This window comes from Columba livia, chromosome W (assembly GCF_036013475.1).
Source record: "Columba livia isolate bColLiv1 breed racing homer chromosome W, bColLiv1.pat.W.v2, whole genome shotgun sequence".
In the NCBI taxonomy this organism is placed as follows: domain Eukaryota; kingdom Metazoa; phylum Chordata; class Aves; order Columbiformes; family Columbidae; genus Columba; species Columba livia.
Genome location: NC_088641.1, coordinates 6,457,720 through 6,479,846, shown reverse-complemented (window position 1 = coordinate 6,479,846; position 22,127 = coordinate 6,457,720). Strand labels below are relative to the sequence as shown.

The following is a 22,127-nucleotide window of genomic DNA, read 5'->3' as shown; positions in this document are numbered from 1 at the left end:
GTAAAAAAAAAAAAAAAAAAAAAAACCACACCAGTCTCAGCTAATGTGCAAGGCCTGATTTAGGATTTAGCCAGTGCCCTGCAAAATCAACTGCATAATTTTAAGACATAATGACTAATATTATCTAATAGCATAAAGTGATTAGACCCAAAAGCTTGCTTTTCAGGCCTCAATCTGCATATATGGGTTTTTGTGGGAATTGGATATGCTTGTGTAATGTTTTTTCTTGTAGTCTTCCAAATCATCTGGAGAAATGATACAGAATAAAAAGAAGAATAAAGCCAGGGTCCTTGCTGCACTCACTGTGAAGCAGATGTTCAAAAAAAAAAAGGGGGAAGATGCGGGAACGGCAGTTCCAGCTAAAGGGCCTTGGACAGATTATACTGAAGTATGGTTTCTATGAGTGTAAGAAGTGATAGCCCAGGCCAGTGAGAATGATATCAACTAAGATAACAGTCAAGTCTTAGATTCTCTTTGTTCCAACTCAAAAACACTGAAAAATTACTTAGATGAAAAACAACAATTCTGTCCCAGGGTGTTCGCAAACTAACTGCAAACAATGACTGTGCTAGCTATGAAAAAGAAAAGTATCTATAATAACTGCATGAAGAAAATTAATTCTCTTTCAGTCAAACCAGCACATAAGGTTATTCTATACTTGAAAGTGTGGGATGGGGGGAGAGGAAAAGGACAAATGGTAACCATAATAGAACAAAGCAGCAGTACTGGGCAAAATTGCGTTACCCAAGTAAACTACTATGAGAAACGCTAGCAGGGTTCTGAACTGCAAGGTAAAAAACCGGCAGGATGGCCAGGCCCGAAGAGCTGTGGTGAATGGAGTCAAATCCAGTCGGCAGCCAGTCACAATCAGTGTACCCCAGGGCTCAGTATCAGGGCCAATTCTCTGCAATAACTTTATCAGTGATCTAGACAAGGGGATCAAGTGCAACCTCAGTAACCTGGCAGATGACACCAAGATGGGTAGGAGTGTTGATCTGCTGGAGGGTACAAAGGCTCTGCATTGGGATGTGGATGGGCTGAGGCCAATTGTAGGAAGTTCAACAAGGTGCCAGGTCCTGTACTTGGGTCACAACAACCCCATGCAACACTACAGGCTTGGGGAAGAGTGGCTGGAAAGTTGCCCAATGGAAAAGGACCTGGGGGTACTGGCCAACAGCCAGCTGAACATGAGCCAGCAGTGTGCCCAGGTAGCTAAAAAGGCCAACAGCATCCTGGCTTGTATCAGAAATAGTGAAGCCAGCAGGACTAGAGTAGTGATTGTCCCCCTGTACTCAACACTTGTGAAGCCGTACCTTGAATACTGGGTTTGGTTTTGGGCCACTCACTACAAGAAAGACATTGAGGTACTGGAGTGAGTTCAGAGAAGGGCAATGAAGCTGGTGAAGGGTCTGAAGCATAAGTCTTATGAGGAGCAGCTGAGGGAACTGGGGCTGTTTAGTCTGGAGAAAAGAAGGCTGAGGGGAGACCTTATCACTCTCTACAACTACCTGAAAGGAGGTTGTAGCATGGAGGGTTTTGATCTCTTCTCCCAAGTAGCAAACAATAGGACAAGAGGAAATGGCCTCAAGTTGTACCAGGGGAGGTTTAGATTGAATATTAGGAAAAACTTCTTCCCAGAAAAGGTTGTGAGGCGTTGGAAGAGGCTGCCCAGGGAAGTGGTTGAGTCACCATCCCTGGAGGTGTTCAGAAGATGCATAGATGAGGTTCTTAAGGATATGGTTTAGAGGTGGACTTAGCAGTGCTAGGTTAATAGTTGGACTTGATGATCTTCAAGTTCTTTTCCAACCTAAACGATTCTATAATTCTTGCAAGCATTCAGTCCCTACTTGCAAGATACAGACCAAGAACTACAAAACAGATGAAGTCACTCTAAGTGTTGTACCAGACTTGTTCTGTCCCACTTATAAGCCCAATGTCAGCATTTCCAAGCATGCAGAAGAATCCCACGCATCCAGTCATAGCAACAGCTCCTCACATACACAAGGTTTCACTATGAACTCCTTTAGATAAAAATCAATTGAAACCCCAAAGCAAAGGTTCAGAGTATTCTTTTAATGCAAGTGTTAAATCCCTTTCTGAATATTTCCTAATTCTTGGCTCTTCAGGGGAAAGAAACCTACTTCCTAAGCTTACTATCACAGCTACATAATATACCATCCTATCCTGTGACAGCAGGGCTGGACCAGACAACCTTTTCGGGTTCTTGTCACTCCATGGCCATGCACATGCTAATTCCACTCCTCTACTATTATTATGAGGTTTCTAGAAAATAATTATGATTTTTTTGGTCTGCCAACAGCTTTTCCAAACTTGCTAATCTTACTACCATGCCTACTGCCCTCAACATTAATAAAGAGGGCCGACCTTGCCATGTCTGCTGCCTCTGCTTGACAAAAAACACATATGCAACAAGTAGAGCATGCAACAAGTCTACATCAGCTTTTATGGACAGTTTTCTTTCCTACCACAAAGGTTAAAGGCTAAAAAAGAAAATAAAACAAGCAACAACCACCACGCTAAAAATATTTTAACAATTTTTCAACACTCCCATCATAAGAAAAGTGTTTTTCTTGCTACTAAGGGGTAATTTGAGTTTGTAGGCCTTCATAGGAGAGTCTTTCTGTTCACGAGACAATTATTTTGTTCTCAACTTTTTGTAAACACTAGCTGCAACAAGAAAGCAAGGACTGATACATAAACTGTAAATAATGTAGTTTGATATACTGGAAATCTCAGTAGTATCTTCAGTAGTAACATGAACCTGCCAATAACCTATCCTCACCTGCTGTCAAAATGGTCTGTACAAGTATTTAATTAAAGTTCTTTCCACTTCTCCAAACATTTAATATCACTATCTCACACAATCGGATGCCAAGATGGAATTTGCTTACTCCAGGTGCCTAAGGGAATCAACATCTTGAGTGAGTCAGCCCATTATCCAAGTTTCACTTTAATGCCAAGATGGATTGTATTTCAACAAGGCCCAGGTTATACATAACAATGCACCTTCAGAGAGTGAGGCAGACTGGAATAAGCGGAGAACACACAAGGGAACCTTACCCACATGGGAAACAAACAGATAAACACATTCAAGTGCTCTGCAGAATGCAACTGAAGCACAACACACACAAGCAAGCCTGTAGCATTAAAGCAAAGCAGCTATACGTTCATAAGAAGTCTTGGACTACTTTGTGATGATCTAGCATCTTTCATGGCTGCCAGCCAGCTGGTCTTCCTTCATAAATGTAATTTCAGAAGCTACCGAAAGCCCAGGACCACTCTACCTGCCCATTTATGCAGCTTCTTCAGAGCTCATTAACTGAGTATAATTGTGCCTATAAAGGGAAAAAACATCTCAAAATGAAAAATACATGCCCCGGCATGGTTCAAAAAAAAAAACACACCCCACACCAACCACCACGACCTCCTCACAGAGACAGATTACTTTTTCACATTAAAAATTTTATGTGAGCAAAACTGTAATTTGACAGAATGTTCCTCTGCAAAACACCTGGATTTTTCACACAACAAGTACCTAACAGCAGTTTTGCATTAAGAACAATGGCTATAAAATCAGCCACAGAGAGCATCCTGCAGTTTCATACCACAACTCACGCCAGACACACATATTTAACACTCATCCCATGCAAGTATCCTGTCTCTGGAGAGCATCTCTCAGACCAGACTGCACACAAACACTGCCTAGTTCTTCCCTCAGATCTCACGTATACTGCAATAGTCAAATAAAACCTCACCCGTCTTCTGCACCTCCAGCTGCTCAGATGCTCCGGCTGCCTGTCCTTCCCCGAACGTGTTCCTCAATCCTCCATTCCCCGCCCCCCCTCCCCGGCGCTGGGGCCCACCGGCCGAGGCGGCAGGAAACATCACACGCCAGCCAGACCGGGGTGCTCCGGGACGCCACCGAGTTTGGAGATGCGACGTTTCAACCGAGACAGGAACAGAGCCACTGTCGGTCACCTGCCCCCGCCCTCCCCGTGAGCGGCTTCTGCTGTTGCTACCGGCAGCAGCCAGGGAAATGCCGAGGAAGAAGAGCATGACGGAGGAACTGGGCGGACAGCTGTAACCACGGACACCCGAGATGACACAGCAGCCTCCCCTGGGCACGGCCCCGGGGCCTGGCGGGGGCGATGAGAGGACGGCCGTTACAAAACGATCGCGGCACATGGGCCCAACCTCAGAGCCACCGCAGCACCGACGCCCCTCCCACCAGCCCCCTGGCAAGGCGACAGCTCCCGGGGACGACACGGCCCTACCCGCCCCTTACCAGTGGTTGCATCTCGGCGCGAACAGCGGGCACCTGGAACCGGTCTATCTCCTCCATCATTATTGTGGAGGCAGGACAAAAAAAAAAAAAAAAAAAAAAAAACAAAAAAAAAAAAACGCAGGGAGACTCCTCAAGCGCCGAAAAACAACGCCCACCACAAGTTCTGCCTCATCATTGCCACCGAAGTGACTCAGCCACACCGCTTCCGGGGCCGGCTGCCATCGCCCCTAAATTTGCATATTCATGAAGAGGGAGGGGCCTCTGGCAGTGATTCCGAAGCCTGAATGCTCGGTTCCCCGTGGTCCTCGCCTCACTGCCGCCAGGATGTACCATTCCCTCCCTCGGGGGGAACGGGGACACTGCGGGGGGAGGTGGGGGGAAGGAATAGCTAGCGGCGACGGCGTTCTGCGGTCGGATTGGCCGCACGCCGCTTCCGGCGCGTTGCCATGGTTGCCGCTGTCACCTTTCGGCCGGTGGCGGGGAGCCGCTGCGGCAGCCGCCATGTCAGCCAAGGTAGGCGACAGACGCCGGCAGTTCTCGTCTGTCCCGAGCGGGCATCATAACAGGGCGGCTTCGCGCTACCGTTTGATAGCACCTTGGTGAGGTCACCACCTGCACAGTGACGTCACACCCAAATTGGCATCACTGCAGTGCCTCGTGCTGCAGGGGATAGCGGTTCACTTGAGGGAGCACGAGGTTCAGCAGAGAGTAGGAAACTCAGGGGGAATAGAGCAGGGACAGCGTGTTTCTCCGCGCGTCCCGATCCCCGAAGCCCCAGCAGCCATTGCGAAAGAGCGGCTGAAGTGGCGGGGGGGGCGTTCCCACGGCGACGGCGGGAGGTTTAAAAGCGGTTGAAACTCGATATTAGTATTCAGTCAGCTGATCGGAGCCAGCCCAGCGAGAGCCGGAGCCCGCGAGGTTCAGCCGACCACGAGGTTCAGCTAAGATTAGGAAACTCAGCGGGAATAGAGCAGGGTCAGCGTGTTTCTCGGCGTGGCCCGATCCCCGAAGCCCCGGCAACCATTGCGAGAGAGCAGCTGACGTGGCGGGGGGCGTTCCCACGGCGACCACACCCCCTCCCTTGACTTGAAAAAGCCTCAGGGAAGGCAGTGACTGCTGCCTAGTAGGTATAGAGTGGAGCAACCAGCTTGTGCTTCAGGTAAGTCCCATCCACACTGTGCTGCAGCAGAGGGTGTGGTAGCTTGTGCAACAGGGCACAGAGATCGCTCATTGCCTGTCAGACTCTTGTAGCCTTGCTAGCGTCCCACACTGCTGATGACTGTGGTCGCCTCTAGAAAAAGACCTTGTCTTAAAAAGACTGTGGCAATGCAGATTGAGGTTTTGCCCTGAACTGTGGTTGTTCAGGTTTCTGACTGCAGGGAATGCTAGAGCCTGCTGCTGCTGGGGAAGGGAGGCCAGCATTCTGCCTGTGTGAGGTGTGAGTAGGTGCAAGATCTGTTCAGTATGGTGGTAAAACTTAAGGAGGAGGTTGAGAGATTGAGGACCATCAGGGAGTGTGAAAGGGAGATTGACTGGTGGAGTAACACCCTGGCATGCTAGTTGGTAAGGCCCTGGGGAGGTACCCCCCAAAAGGAGATGGACCCCTTGCCCCCTCAGGCAGAGGGGGAAGTCCTGAAACAGCCCCTACCCTGTCACTGTTAGGCAGAGGTAGGAGACCGAAAAGATTATGAGGGGTGGAAGCGTATTCCAGTTCAGCGTCATGGGCAGCCCCCCTCCCCACCTGCTTTGCTTCCCCAGGTGCCCCTCCGTAATAGGTTTGAGGTCCTGGATCTTGAAGATGAGGTAGATGAGGAGGTGGTGCCAGACCTGCCTACAAGGTCACTTAGGAAAAGGCAGTTGACTCCACAACTCAAGACTGCCTCCAATAAGAAGGAAAGAAGGGTAATTGTAATAGGAAATTCCCTCCTGAGAGGAACAGAGGGCCCAATATGCAGAGTTGACCCTCATCATAGGGAAGTTTGCAGTCTACTTGGTGCCTGGATCAAGGATATAGCTAGAGAGCTCCCCAAACTGGTGCACCTGACAGACTACTACCTGCTGCTGGTCTTCCAGACAGATAGGGAGGAAGCTGCTTCCTGTAGTCTGAGGGGAATGAAGAACAATGTCAAGGCCTTGGGAAGGATGCTGAAAGACTCAGGGGCTCAAGTGATCTTCTCTTCGCTCCTTCCGTCTTTGAATGACCATGTGGGATGGAACAGAAAAGTTCAGACTGTAAATGATTGGCTCCAAGGCTGGTGCTACAGGCAGGGCTTTGGATGTTTTGATAATGGCTGGTTTTATAAGACTCCAGTCCGGCCAGTGATATGAGAGAAAGGCTTATCTCGCAGGGGCAAAAGGAGGCTGGGACAGGAATTAGCTGGGCTCATTTGGAGAGCTTTAAACTAGGGTTGAAGGGGAATGGGGTTGAAGCTGGGCTTGTCCCAGTGGGGCAGCATTCTAGAACCGATGAGGACCAGGTCACCTCCTGTACCCCTAGGGAGAAATCAGTGTGCTCGTCATGCTCCCTGAAATGCCTGTACACCAGTGCATGCAGCATGGGGAATAAGCAGGAGGAGTTAAAATCCTGTGTTCGATCAGAAGGTTACAATCTAGTGGCAATTGCAGAAACATGGTGGGACAGTTCACATGACTGGAATGTGGTCATGGATGGCTATGCCCTTTTCAGGAAAGACAGGCCAGCCAGGCGTGGTGGTGGAGTTGCTCTCTATGTGAGAGAGCAACTACAATGTACTAAATTCTGCCCAGGAGCGGATGACAAGTGAGTTGAGAGTGTATGGGTCAGGATCAAGGGGCAGGCTGGCAGGGGTGATACTGTTGTAGGTGTCTATTACAGGCCAATGGATCAGGCTGAGGAAGTTGATGAGGCCTTCTATGGGCAGCTGAGAGTGGCCTCACAGTCTCAGGCCCTGGTTGTTGGGGGGGATTTTAACTTCCTTGATGTTTGCTGGAAGGACCATTCAGCCAGCCAGCCACAGTCCAGGAGGTTCCTCCAGTGCATTGATGATAACTTCCTCATGCAAATGGTGGAAGAGCCGACTAGGAGAGGAGCGCTGCTGGATCTCATCCTCACTAACAAGGAGGGTCTGGTTGAAGCAGTAAAGGTTGAGGGCTGCCTGGGTTGCAGTGACCACGAGATGGTGGAGTTCAGCATCTTGGGTGGTAGGACCAGGGCAATAAGTAGAATTGCAACCCTGGACTTCAGCAGGGCTAACTTTGGCCTTTTCAAGCAATTGCTGGGGGAAATCCCATGGGCAAGACTGCCTGAAGGAAAAGGGGCCCAAGATAGCTGGGTGGCATTCAGGGATTGCTTCTTGCGTGCTCAGGATCAGAGCATCCCCACACGTAGGAAGTCAAGGAAGGGAGCCAGGAGGCCTGCGTGGTTGAATAGGAATCTGTTGGTTGTGCTCAAGCAGAAGAGGTGAGTTTACAGGTCATGGAAGCAGGGGCTGGCCACTTGGGAAGAATATAAGGCTGCTGTTAGAGGATGTAGGAAGGCAGCTAGGATAGCCAAGGCCTCCTTAGAATTACAGCTGGTGAGAGGGGTCAAGGACTGCAAAAGGAACTTTTTCAAATACACAGCAGATAAAACTAATACCAGAGGCAATGTAGGCCCACTGATGACTGGGGTGGGTGCCCTGGTGGCAGAAGATACAGAGAAGGCAGAATTACTGAATGCCTTCTTTGTCTCTGTCTACTCTGCCGGAGGCTGTCCTGGGGAGCCCTGTACCCCTGAGACCCCGGATGAAGCCAGGTCAATGGAGGAGTTTGCTTTAGTCGATGAGGACTGGGTTAGGGAGCATTTAAGTAGTCTGGACATCCATAAATCCATGGGTCCAGATGGGATGCATCTGCGGGTGCTGAGGGAGCTGGCTGAAGTCATTGCTGGACCGCTCTCCACCATCTTTGCCGAGTCTTGGGAAACGGGGGAGGTGCCTGAGGACTGGAGGAAAGCAAATGTCACTTGAGTCTTCAAAAAGGGCAAGAAGAAGGACCTGGGCAATTATAGACCAGTCAGCCTCACCTCCGTCCCTGGGAAAGTAATGAAACGGCTTATCCTTGGTGCCATCTCAAGGCATATCAAGGATGAGAGGGTTATTAGGGGCAGTCAACATGGCTTTACCAAGAGTAAGTCATGCTTGACCAACCTCATAGCCTTTTATGAGAATGTAACAAGGTGGATGGATGATGGCAGAGCGGTGGATGTGGTCTACCTTGACTTCAGTAAAGCATTTGACACAGTCTCCCATAGCATCCTAGTTGCTAAGTTGAGGAGGTGTGGTCTGGACAATAGAGTAGTGAGGTGGGTTGCAAACTGGCTTAAGGAGAGAAGCCAGAGAGTGGTAGTCAGTGGTGCGGAGTCTAGTTGGAGGCCAGTATCTAGTGGAGTGCCTCAGGGGTCAATACTGGGGCCAGTATTATTCAATATATTCATTAATGATTTGGACGAGGGAATAGAGTATACTATCAGCAAGTTTGCTGATGACACTAAGCTGAGAGGGGTGGCTGACATGCCAGAAGGCTGTGCCGCCATCCAGCGGGACCTGGACAGGCTGGAGAGTTGGGTGGGGAATAACCTGATGAAATTTAACAAGGGAAAGTGTGGAGTCCTGTCAGGGATTGGCTCAAGGAGCATGGACATGAGTCCACCAAGCAACTGTACGAGCAGAGCCCATTTTAGTTGACATAAGTAGGCCTTAGTTAGCTTGTCTATTAGGCCGTGGGAAAGGGGGAACGGAAAAATACTAAGGCAGGGTCAGGATATCCTTGAAGAGATAAGAGTCAGAAGAATGCGGGATGCGCATAGCTAGCTAAACCCAAGTAGGTGGAGTAAGTAAATGTAGCCTTTTAGTGCTTAGCCTATTAGATAGAGACAAGTATGCATAATTATGGTATTTGGTATTAATGCACGCTATCTCGGGCAATAAAGTTGAATCATGCTTTATCACTCACATTGAGTTGGCTGCATTTCTTCCTCCGTCCGCTCAGGTCTGGAACTCTGATGGAATTTCTTCCCGCATTTGGCCCCCGAGCAGGGACCTGAGTGGCGGACAGGAGCAGAGGCGCCGGGAGAGCAGCGACTGGTGGGCAAGAGCGACCGAACACTGTGCTGCAGTGTGTCGTCTCCGACGCCTGAACCAATAAAAGTTCACCAGTGCTGGGCTACAGGACACAAGGGCTGCAAGGAGGTCTCTCAAATTAGCGGGAGGTATTGTACTATTATAATGAATAACGGAGGCATGGATTTAGAAGTAGCCCAAGATTTATTACAGCGCTTTTTAGAAAAGCGGGGGGTTGATCATAGTTGCATTAAACAGCTAGCTGGTCTAGTAGCAACGGGGAAAACTAAGGGGTGTTTTCAGGATCCTGATTTGTTGTTTGATGAAGGAGAGTGGAGGAAACTGGGAGACGTGTTGTGGGATATGGTTATAGATGATGATAAATCAGCGAAGAACCTCAAAAGACTATTAACTTGGTGCAGAGGCAATGCGTATCCTGCTGACCTGTCAGGAGTTTTTCGAATAGAGACTTGGAAAAAGATGGGAACTGTGTTGTGGAAGGCAATTAGTCACCATGAAAAATATATTCTCGGCCTTGTAACCATCTGGAAACTGATAAATACTACACTGAAGCAATTAAAACCTGAAAAGACTGTTACGAGCATTAGTGACTCAAAACTTGAACTTTGGGACAGTATGGAGCAGAAATTATGGGATAAAGTCAGCAATGGAGATACAGAAGCTAAATCATTAGTAACTACATGGAAGCTTGAACGGTCTGCTGCTGCCAGAATTTTTGCAGCGTTGCAGCCTGATAAGCATCCTGAAAGTTGTGGTGAAGTTCACCCGGTTTGTGTCTGCGATACCCTCCCTATTCCATCCCCTGCTGTGCTTTCGGCACCCCCGATGGTTCAGCAGTCCGGGGCGGGGGGAGAAACAATGCCGAACGGGTAGCCTCCTGTACCATCATCTAACCCTGGTGAGAACAGCAAGTCCAGAGGATTGGTGTCAGACAACTTACTCAAAGAACCTGTGAAAGTTGAGAATGCTAAAGTCGTAAACACGTGTACTATCAGTCCTTTTACCAATTTTACCAATCTGCTTTTCCTGCCTTTTAACCCTCTAACTTCCATGAGAGAACAGAAGAAGTCACTGAAAATAGAACTGGACAACAGAACTGTGTGACAGATTAGATCAGCTAACAGCAAGTGAATCTGACAGTCAGCAATGTGGTCATGATAATCGTGACGGGAAAGGGGGTGCTCCTGGGGACTCAGGGTATAAAACTTAGAAGTTAAGGAAGTACTGGTGTTGAAATTAGCAGTAGAGAATGCTAAAGTCTGCTATCAACATGTTATTTGCGAGTTTTACAGTGCATATTATGTGCTGCTGTTTATTGCCTCTCTGAAAGTCAAGCAGCTTGTCAGGAATGTGAGTTAATTGTTTTACTGGTTGTTGTTAGAATTGTTTCTTTGTGGTATAAGTGCGCCGTAAAACTTTCTCTCCACTTTTCCCACTCACGCTGCAAGCAGCCCTGTGCTTTTCCATGGGGTCAGAAATTACTGTTTTCAGTCGTGTTCATAAAAAATCGGTATTGGGAGGTGTTTCAAAACATAGGGAAGCACTTGGAAATATGAGGAAAGAAGATCTTGTAAAATATTGTAATTAATGGTGGCTGCTGTATAAGTTAAATGATTGGGAAAAGTGTCCGGGGAATAGAATCTTGAAGTATAACACCTTATTGCAATTAATGTTGTTTTTAGGGCGAGAAGAGTAAGACAAAATAAATCCCTACAAGAGATCATTAAATCATTTCAGACAGCTGAGAGAGAGTTAGCTGATAACACACAGGTCACAGTAAACTTGCTGAAGTCTGCACAATGTTTTCCTTATTAGCCTGTTTCCTTTGTGGGTATCTGTTTAAGCATGTTGCAATTTTGGTAGGTCTTTGTTATATGGTAGAGTAAGTTCACAGACTGTTAAATCATGAGAATCGGTTGACTCAAAAGGTGCGTTTTGTGATAGTACAAAAGATCATGAGTAATTTAGTTCCTTACTGCGTGAAGGTGATGTTAAGATTTTATGTGTAGTAGCTGTTATATTTTTTTTTCTAGCATACTAGGTTTATTCCAATATGTAGACTTGCGCAACTCTGTGACAGGCTGTCTCTCATCTCGGTGCACTAAATTTGGCCTTTTTGTATGCACAGCAAGTAAAGAATCCTGGTTTTGGAATAACAGTTGTAGCGCACCAGATGAGACACTAATAAAAGGCCTTGCCCAGTCCAGCTTGCTGCGGGGGGGGGGGTGGGGCCGGGTGCCGAATGGGTCTCCAGCGCACACTGACCCATTTTGTCAGGGAGACCCAGAGGTATCTCCACCTGGCTGAGCAGTGAGCGGTTCAAGGTGCAATGCAAAAAATTGAGATATTGTCTTAAATTGGTGTGTGATCCATCTGCTTATTTGAACTTGGTATATGGTTTTCATATCTGAGCTCAGTATTTTAGTTTGTATATTCATATTCGGTACCAAAAGAATCTTGTTTGGGAGATAATTAAAAAATGGGAACCGGTTCCACTGCTGAAATTCCACCTTGCTCACCTTTAGGATGCATCCTTACACATTAAAGTAATCGCTTATATTGTTAGAAAAGCATTTAAATTGTTAAAATACTATGATAGATGTGAACTTGGGGTATTGTATGAAGTTATGAAGTTGTATTTAAAGGTTGCTGGAATGTGAACTGATTTGGATCTAGGACAGTAGAATAATGGATTTATGTTTGTTATACTGGTTTATACTCTTTTTTTGACATCTCTAAATTGTAAAAGGTAAATGGAGCTAAGGAATGTAACTATTGCTGAGCTACTTGAAATTGCATGTAAAGTGTAGTTGGAATGAAATGGGAAAAAAAAAAGAGCAAAATATCCCAGGCCTGTGTGCAGCTCATTGTAACTGAGAAGTTTCCCAGAGCCTCCTACTTTGTACCAGCCAGTATGCCAGCTGCGTGACCTTGGTTATATCTACACTGCACAGAAAGAGAAAACAACTGAAAAAAAAAAAAAACCTGGCTGCCTGCTTTTAAAGCAGTGAAAGGGGGGTTCTCTCTCCCCCCCACTGCAGCGATGTAATACTGAATGGAGCAGTCCGAGGGTGAAGTTTAAAGGCATCCTGAGCAGACCTGTAGTTCTAATGAAACTGGACAATTAAACCAAAAATTTGTTGATAGACTTATCCTATGGTAATTAGTTGTACGAGACTTCTTAGTAAATTCACTATGCTAGTTTTTGAGGACATGGGAGACAATAAAAGAAAGGCCGTTTTTTGAGGCAAACGGAATGCCAAATTTGGAACAAAGTTTTAATACATGAATTCTTGTACTTGCCCAAAAGTCCTATACGTCTCTTGGGTCAGGATTTGTTAAGTAAATTGTAAGCTCAAATAACGTTTTCTGAGAATTCTGTTTAGTTGCATGTCCTTCAAGAAGCTGCTTGGATGGTGCAGATCTGCTTGTGCAAGTGAGAAATCTTCAAGGAACTTTTGAATGCTGTATTTCTACTAGTATTAACAGCCAATGTTTTTGATAAAGCAAATACTACACTGAGAAATCTGAAACAGGACTTCGATCCGGTAAGGGAAAACAATATCCAATAAATATGACAGCCAGAATGGAGTTAGAAGCTTTGAGGGATGAATTTTTGATAACCTTACAAGCTGACTGCATTCGATTGGACTTGCAGATTTGTCTATTTATAGCTACAACATAGAAACAACCTGTGGCTATTGTGGAACAGTATGATGAGATTGCTAGCAGACTGATATACTGCTTGTTACTCTGATCAAGAAAAGCAGGGAATGAATTTAAGTTTCAATAGGCCATGATCCTTTTGTCATATATGTACCATTTGTGAAATTTAATTCTGATTTTTTTTAATTTTTTATTTTATTTGTAATCTATGTCTTTGTAAATTGCACTAGCTGGTTTTCTTAACAGCACAGCTTTTGGTATGCATAAATGTAAAATGTAAATTACTGCAGAACCTGCAAGTTTTTAACATCAGGTCATAGGCCATACTTGTATTTGGTCTGATCCTACATACTTGCACAGTTTTTGTTGATGGTTTTGGGAAGTCTCATAAAGCTGTAGTGGTTTAGCGTGAAGATAGCAATTAGCATCATTCTGTGAAAATTATTGAAAGTTCAACCCAATTAGCAGAACTTGGCACAGCTTTACATTACTTAGAGCTTTTTAAGGAGGAACCTCTAAATTTGATTTGCGATTTTGAGTACATAGTCAAGGTCCAATGCACATATCTGATTCTGAACTGTGTTTTTTGTTTTGGTTCTGTTCTTTTTTAAAACAAAAAGGGGGGAGAAGTAGGGAAAACACCACAAAACCAATTGTCAAAAGCATTGTATGTGATGAAATACTTTGCAAGTGTGACCCAAAACCATGCTAAATCAGAAAGAACCTACATTAGTTATGGCCAAATCACTAGTTAATGGTCAATGGAAAAGGCCACATCAATTGATAACCTGGGGGAAAGGTTATGCTTGTGTCTTTACAGATCAAGGCCCGCAATGGTTGCTGGCACGAAACGTGAAACCTGTGCTATCTTCCTGACAATGATTGTTGCAGCTGCTGTGTTTTGGATGCCTGCACAGACAAAGACTAACATGTGGATTACTTTAGCCAACATGACTGGCCAGGACTCCATATGCCTAGCTATGACATCTCCGGAAAACCCATTCCACACATGCTTGGTTGGCATCCCCCTTGATGACTACAGCAGCATCACACGACTGTTTCAAATAGTGGTCGATGCAGAGGCATTGCAACGAACTGTAATAATACTAACATGGCACTTTGGATTAATTGCCACCTGGAAGCAGACATCGAACCACAGGAACTGGAATTGCTGGCATCTATGCCCATGGACACTTGTATCCAGTCGGTTTGTGAAAAGTGTCAGAACAGTATACAAGAACATGAATGGATAAAAACTGCAAAATGTTAATGCTACCCTTGGTGACTACAGAAATGAAACTCGACAGTGTAATGCTTCACAGAAGAATGCAAGGGATGTCATTGATAATGTGGGACAGCGACCCCAAAACCTCCTGTATGGTGTATTCTTGATCTGTGAAGATAGAGCCTGACCAGGAATTCCTTCTAATGCTGTTGGAGGACTGTGTATTTTGGGACTATTAACTCTCTTAACGCCCAACGTATCTATGATAATAGATCACAGAAGAGCAAGACGAGAAAAACACTTTTTGCATGTATATGAGTCAAAATGTGATGATAATGTAGATTTTTGAGGATCAGGGTTAAGGGTTTTAGGATCTCTTTTATCTAGTGTTTGCACAACTAAAGCTTTAAATACTTTAGAAAAATTAGGATGCTGGCTAGTTAAGCAAACAAACAGAACTTCTAAGGCTTTAAGCGGACTTTTGTTAGATGTAAATTCTGTAAGACATGCTACACTGCAGAATACAGTCACAGGAGACTTTTGTTATTAGCCCGTGGCCATGGATGTGAGGAATTTGACAGAATGTGCTGTATGGATTTACAGGATAAGTCGAGATCCGTCCACAAGGAGATTAAACAACTTACGGACCATTCACAGAAGATCAGAGAGGATGTGGGCCTCTTTGGCTTAGAGGGCCTCACGAACTGGTTTGGACTAGGAGGATGGGAAAAAGGGCTTTTGCAGAGTGCTCTGGCTCTCTTAATCATAGTAGTAGTTGCATTAATATGCTTGAGTTGTGCTATATCATGTATTAAGAAGATTTTAGAGCAGACACTTGGGCAGGCTCTGCTCATAAAAAAAAAAAAGGGGGGGAGATGTCAGGAATTGGCTCAAGGATCATGGACATGAATCCACCGAGCAACTGTACGAGCAGAGCCCATTTTAGTTGACATAAGTAGGCCTTAGTTAGCTTGTCTATTAGGCCGTGGGAAAGGGTGGAACAGTAAAGTACTAACTAAGGCAGTGTCAGGATATCCTTGAAGAGATAAGAGTCAGAAGAATGCGGGATGCACATAGCTAGCTAAACCCAAGTAGGTGGAGTAAGTAAATGTAACCTTTTAGTGCTTAGCCTGTTAGAGACAAGTATGCATAATTATGGTATTTGGTATAAATGCACGCTATCTCGGGCAATAAAGTTGAAGTGTGCTTTATCACTCACATTGAGTTGGCTGCATTTCTTCCTCCGTCCGCTCAGGTCTGGAACTCTGATGGAATTTCTTCCCGCAGAGTCCTGCATGTGGACAGGAACAACCCCAGGTTCCACTATAGGCTGGGGACTGACCTATTAGAGAGCAGCGTAGGGGAAAGGGACCTGGGGGTCCTGGTGGATAACAGGATGACCATGAGCCAGCACTGTGCCCTTGTGGCCAGGAAGGCCAATGGCATCCTGGGGTGTATTAGAAGGGGGGTGGTTAATAGATCGAGAGAGGTTCTCCTTCCCCTCTACTCTGCCTTGGTGAGACCCCATTTGGAGTATTGTGTCCAGTTCTGGGCCCCTCAGTTCAAGAAGGACAGGGAACTGCTGGAAAGGGTCCAGTGTAGGGCAACAAAGATGATTAAGGGAGTGGAGCATCTCCCATATGAGGAAAGGCTGAGGGAGTTGGGTCTCTTTAGTTTGGAGAAGAGGAAGCTAAGGGGGGACCTTATTCATGTCTATAAGTATATAAAAGGTGAGTACCATGAGGATGGAGCCAGGCTCTTCTCAGTGGCAACCACTGATAGGACAAGGGGTAATGGGATCAAGCTGGAACACAAGGGGTTCCACTGAAATTTGAGAAGAAACTTCTTTTCAGTGACAGTGATGGAGCACTGGAACAAGCTGCCTGGGGGAGGGTGGAGTCTCCTTCCCTGGAGACATTCAAAACCCATCTCGATGTGTTCCTGTGTGCCCTCATCTAGGTGTTCCTCCTCTGGCAGGGGGATTGGACTAGATGATCTTCTGAGGTCCCTTCCAATCCCAGACATACTGTGATGCTGTGTGATTGCTCTGGGGCCCCACTCTGGCTCTGCTGCCCTCAGCTTCTGTTCTGAATGAGTGCCACAGTATCACTGGTGTGACACCAGGCCCACAGTGACATAACATTCCCACCACCACCACATGTTACATCACCCTGTATAGCCCAGCTCATTTTGCTTCAGATTGCCCTGCAGAGATGTAACACCATGGGGCTGGATGGGACATGGAGGCTCAGCACAGCCCCTCCTTGGCACTGCTTGCTGTATGGTTACATCATGTTGCATTGCTTTGTCCCTTTACTGATGCATGCCATCACCCTGCTAGTGACACCCTGCATGTTCTGTGGCACTTCTATGCATTACCACCCTACTCAGGCAAACCCAAAGCCACAGCACCTCACATTGTGTCACTGTACTGTTGCATCCCTGTGAGACTACAAAAGTCTTCAAATGTCATGCTGTTTTGTCACTTTTACAGTGTGTGACACTTCCCTTCCAGGGCAGGTTTTAAGCACTCGAGATATCTCCAGTCTGTCAGAGAATCTTTAAGGGATGCAGAACAGACAGGTTGAAATCCTTGTTTTCAAAAAGTTAAAAAATGCTTTCAGTTACACTTAGCTGTAACTTTTATCACTTTCCCTTTGGTCTTCTCTCAGTTCATACAATGAATTGAGGTCATCTGCTAACCTCTGTGGCCCTAACCCTACTCTGAGAGCAGCCATGTGTGTGGATGTGTGTCTGTAAGACCTCACTGTCTGCCTTTGGGCTCTGCATAGGCATCTCTGCATGCGTCCTCTCACAGGATGGAGGGCTCAGTCAGATTAATTCCTGGATCTCATCTACTACTGGAGTATCAAAGTGCTTTAAAAGCAGAAGCTGACTTGGCAGATAAAACCTTTTTCAGAACAGGTTTGGGTCGGTCCCAACGTATTTGATCTTTGGGGTATGGGGAAGAGAGTTAGCATAGGTGAAGCCAGAAGTGACGGAGAACAAGCAGCCTGTTTCCTCGGTGCAGAACATATGCCAGAAAGCCATAACTGACCAAGGAAAGCAGAAGGAAAAAAAGAGGGACTGACATAATGGTTCAGAGCTGTGAGGTGGTAGCTGAGATCCCTGGGCAATCCCAGTGATCTGTGAGAGAGTCCATACAGCAGGAGCTCTTTCAACAACAAGGGAACAGCAACTCTTGCTGATCATCTGATTCCCATCTAGTTACCCAAGGGTGATTCATCTGGACTCTGGTTTATCCACACTAGGGCTGTCATGCAGAATAAGTTTAGTCTAACTTTTGAATTGTATTCTATTCTTTTAGCTGTTTCTTTGCTGTATCTTTCAATTTACTTTTTTTTTTTTTTTTTTTTTAGCACAGACCTCTGAGACTATGCTACAGGAAACCTAGGGTCAAGAACATCTCTTTAATGACTTCTGAAGCCTGAGATAATAAACACCGCTAAGTGTGAGCTGACTGCAGAGCAAGAACACTTCTCCCTGCTCCTGCAACCAAGGGTTGGAGCCCAAAAAACAGAAGCACTGAAATGGTTCTGCATGGGCCTGATGTCTCTGGGAGCCATCTGGGTATTTCTGCACATGTGGTAGAAGGGCTTGTGGACTTTAGAGTAGGCAAGAATAAGAGAGAGGATGACTGTGATGTTCATAATGCTTCTACTAAGAAGTACTAGTAATTATAAAGTTCCAAAAGGCTTTATAAAGTTTGCAAAGGGCACAAATTCAGAACCAAAGACCACATCCAGTCCTAGATAATGAAGATGTTGTAAAACCCATTAATAATAATAACATTATAAACTAAACCTGGGATTAAATGTTTCCACTGAATTTCAGTTTATTTTATTTTTAAAATTTCCAGATAAATATTTTCAATCATTTTCAGTAGTCATTATCTCAAATATTCTCAAATTGAGGGACTTTGATTCACATGTTATTTGAAAATATTCATGTGCTGTAAAGGCATTCATTATATTTTAAAGCTCCTGAAACATTACCTGTTTAAACTCTGGATTTTTGGTTTTTCATATAACTTTAATTACAATAATTTAAAAGAAAATCATTTTAATTTTTAATGTATTGCCTTTCCTATATTTGCCTTGAACTCATTAAATCTGATTGCTGTTTCATGTCCTTTTATCTACCAGAATATTCTTGAGGTGGAAGAATTGTGTGTTGGAAAGTAAAATGTTGAAAAGCAAGATGTGCGGTTCCAGCCACCTGGATGATAAAGGAAGATCAATACTAACATGACCATCTAGACAGTCAAAGACATAATACTAACATAATAATATATAAAGGTCCTTGGACAGATTATTTTGAAATATGTTTCTCATAATTGTAAAAAGTTATAGCCCAGACTCGTGAGAATGGTATCTCGGGACGGATAACCGCCCCCAAGTGTATGGGATGTGTGAATGTCCTTGGGCCTGGTCTGTGAATGAGTGGGAACCTAACTGAAACAAACATAACATGAGTGTGGTGTGTTTTTAATAACAACTATTGGAAAAACATCCTATGTAATGTCTTAGTCCAGGCCTCTATCTGAAAATCCTATAAATAGTTACTGGCTAATAAAGAGAGGGTCTCAGCCTGGCTCAGCTTTCTGCTCAGCCCAGCTCTGCACTCCTTCCTGAACAAGATCTCTGACTGTACGTGCATCTCTGTCTGCGTCCCGGTATGCCTCGTCCCTAATCGCCACAAATGGTGCCCCGTGTGAGTGTGTGACCCCTGGAGTCTCTTCATCGAGCAGTGTGTTTGGTGGTGACCACGCAATCTGACGGGTGAGTAAAGTTTAATTGTAGCTACATTAATCCCTATTGTAAAGATAGGGACAAGCAGTCCTCGTTGAATCAGAGAGCTGCGGGATTGCGTTAGTATGGGGCAAGCCGCTTCTCAGGAACATAAATTGTATTTGCATGTTTTACTGCAGCTATTACGTTCTTCTGGGTATCGTATCTCTGAGAAGCAGGTCGCTTCGCTCCTGGTATGGGTGAGAGAGCATTGTGCTTGGTTTCTGAGTGAGGGGACGTTTGACAGTAAAATTTGGAAACAGGTCAGGGAACAGCTACACACACAAAAGAATTCAATTCTCAATAGTTTATGTATTACTTGGAGATTTGTGTACTCTGTGCTATTGCAGTTGCAGTCGGCAAAGCAAATAATGAAAGGGCAAACAGGGGAGGATGGACAGAAAAACACAAATGAATAGGTTGCTAATGATTTGAGTCTTGACAGCACTCATCCTTTTGAGTCTGGCTCTGTAGATCTCGAAAAAGAGTCAGTTTTATATCCATCATTAATGCCATCACAGCTGTGTAAAGATAAGACCAGAATTTGTGTGGAGTTGGGTCAGGAGTCTAAAACTCTGCCCTCAGCACCTCCTTTGCCTGATTTTAATGATGCTTATACAGCACACAGTAACCCCTTCATGACTAAGACAGCAGAACACAAAGTGGTGATGCAAAATGCCATGAAAAGGCTATGGAGCAGGGCAATTTTTCTTTCGCCTTTCCAGTTACTTACAAACCATAACAACCACCAGAACATGACGAAATACCTGCTTCTGTGTATTGCCTTTCTGAAAATCAATCAGCTTGTCAGGAATGTGAGTTGTTTTATTGGCTGTTGTTACAGTTGTTTCTTTGTGATATTGTTTGTATAAGCGCACTGTAAGACTTCTCTCCACTTTACCCACTCACACCGCAAGCCGCTCTGTGCTTCCCCCTCCTCCCTCCCTCTTCTCATGGTTTTTACTTACAAGATGGGGTCTGGAATGACTGTTTTCAGTCATGTTCCTAAGAAATTAGTATTGGGAAGTGTTTTAGAACATAGGAAAGCACTTGGAAATACGAGGAAGGAAGATCTTGTGAAATATGGTAATAAATGGTGGCTGCTGTGTAAGTTAGATGATTGGGAAAAGTGTCTGGAGAATAGAACCTTGAAGTATAACACTTTGTTTCTAAAGCGAGAAGAGCAGGACAAAAATAAAAGTCTACAAGAGATCATTAAATCATTTCAGACAATTTTACAGGTGGAAAGGTTTGAACTTCAACAAGCTGGGAGAGAATTAATTAACAACACACAAGTCACAGAAAACTTGCTGAGCTCTGCAAGACACTTTTCCTCATTAACCTGTTTTCTTTGTAGGTAGCTGTTTAAGCATATTACAGTTTAAATAAGTCTTTGCCTGTTATATGGTACAATGATTTCACAGACTGCTAAATCATGAGAATCTGTTGACTCAATATGTAGATTTTGTGATTATAGAGAAGATCATGAGTAATTCAGTTCTTCACTGCGTGAATGTGATTATAAGATTTTGTGTGTGACAGCTGTTACTTTTCTTTCTAGCATGCTAGCTTTATTCCAACATACGGACTTGCGCAACTCTGGGATAGGCTGTGTCTCATCTCGGTGTACTAAATTTGGCTCTTCTGTATGCACACAAAGTAAAGAATCCTGGTTTTGGGGATAACAGTTGTATCACCACAGATGAGATTCTAATAAAAGCCTTGCCCAGTCCAGCTTGCTGCAGCGGGCAGGCAGGTGCTGATTGGGCTCCAGCATGCACTGACCTGTTTTGTCAAGGAGACTCAGTGGCACCTCCACCTGGCTGAGCAGTAAGCGGATCAAAGGTGCAGTGCTAACATCGAGATATTGTCTTGAATAAGTGTAATTGTGATCTATCTGCATATCTGAACTTGGTGTTTGGTTTTCATATCTGAGTTCAGCATTTTAATTTGCATATTTATATTTGGTACCAAAATAATTTTGTTTGGGGAGATAATTACAAAATGGGAACCGGTTCTGCTGCTAAAATACCACCTTGTTCACCCTTAGGATGCATTCTTACACATTAGAGTAATTGCTCTTATTGTTATATAAGAATTTTGAAACCAGAAAAGAATTTAAGTTGTTAAACTCTAATTCACATTGAATTTTTGTGTGTGTTTGGAGGTAAGGGAAATAAAACTAAATGCTGTGTTGGATGCGGACTTGGAGGAGGTTGTCTTTAAAACTTGCTAGAATATGACCTGATTTGGATCTAGGAAAATTAAAGTAATCGATTGATGGTTAATATGCTATTTATTGACATCTGTAAGACATTGCAAACAGTAAATGGGGCTGAGGAATGTAACTATTGCTCAGCTAATTAGAATTGCATATAGAGTGTATTATGGCTGGAATGAAATGGGAAAATAAAAAAGCGAAGTATCCTAGGCCTGTGCTGTACTGTTTGAACATAAATTTCAGGCCTGTGTCAAGCTGCAAGATAAACTTAGCTCCCTGGCAGCTCCTAGGAAGCTCCCATTTAGCACCCGCAATTAATGCCACCTGCGTGGCCTTGCCTGTATCTAAACTGCAGCAAGAAGAGAGGAGAGAGAAAAAAAAAAAAAAGAGGAAAAAACCTGAGGGTGATATTTAAAGGCATCTCTAGCAGATCCGTAGTTCTAATGAAACTGGGAAATTAAACCAAAAATCTGTTAATAAACTTATTCTGTGGTAACTGGTTGTAAAAGACTTCTTTGTAAATTCACCATGATAGTTTTTGAGATCATGGGAAATAATAGAAAGACCGTTTTTTGAGACCAGTCGAGTGCCTAATTGGGAACAAAGTTTTACCGTATGAATTCTTGCATTTGCCAGAAAGCCCTATACCTCTTTTGGGTCAAGATTTGGTGAGTAAATTGTAAGCTCAAATAACATTTTCTGAGAATTCTGTTCAGTTGCATGTCCCACAAGAAGCTGCTTGGATGGTGCAGATCTGCTTGCTGCAAGCAAGAAATCTCCAAGGAAGTTTCGAATGCTG

At 44.6% G+C, this 22,127-nt stretch overlaps 1 protein-coding gene and 1 long non-coding RNA gene across 17 annotated transcripts in view; one reads left to right on the top strand and one right to left on the bottom strand.

Annotated features, from left to right (window-relative positions):
- Window positions 1-4,479, bottom strand: part of LOC135577076 (protein FAM219A-like) — a 182,421-nt gene extending 177,942 nt beyond the window's left edge. For 6 of the 15 annotated variants that reach the window (XM_065044737.1, XM_065044745.1, XM_065044755.1 and 3 more), the window contains exon 1: window positions 4,307-4,479. In XM_065044737.1, coding sequence (XP_064900809.1) covers window positions 4,307-4,366 — 60 coding nt within the window. In that variant the 5' untranslated portion in view covers window positions 4,367-4,479. The remainder of the gene's footprint in view (window positions 1-4,306) is intronic. The other 9 variants (XM_065044748.1, XM_065044750.1, XM_065044746.1 and 6 more) reach the window with 5 other exon arrangements.
- A 208-nt stretch (window positions 4,480-4,687) lies between these two features.
- LOC135577077 (uncharacterized) lies at window positions 4,688-15,514 on the top strand. Of its 2 annotated transcripts, none has more exons than XR_010468680.1 (2): window positions 4,688-4,819; window positions 9,314-15,514. It is a non-coding gene; the product is annotated as an uncharacterized LOC135577077 (long non-coding RNA). The 2 variants fall into 2 exon arrangements; XR_010468681.1 differs by lacking the exon at window positions 4,688-4,819 and adding an exon at window positions 4,827-5,465.
- The last annotated feature ends 6,613 nt before the right edge of the window (window positions 15,515-22,127 follow it).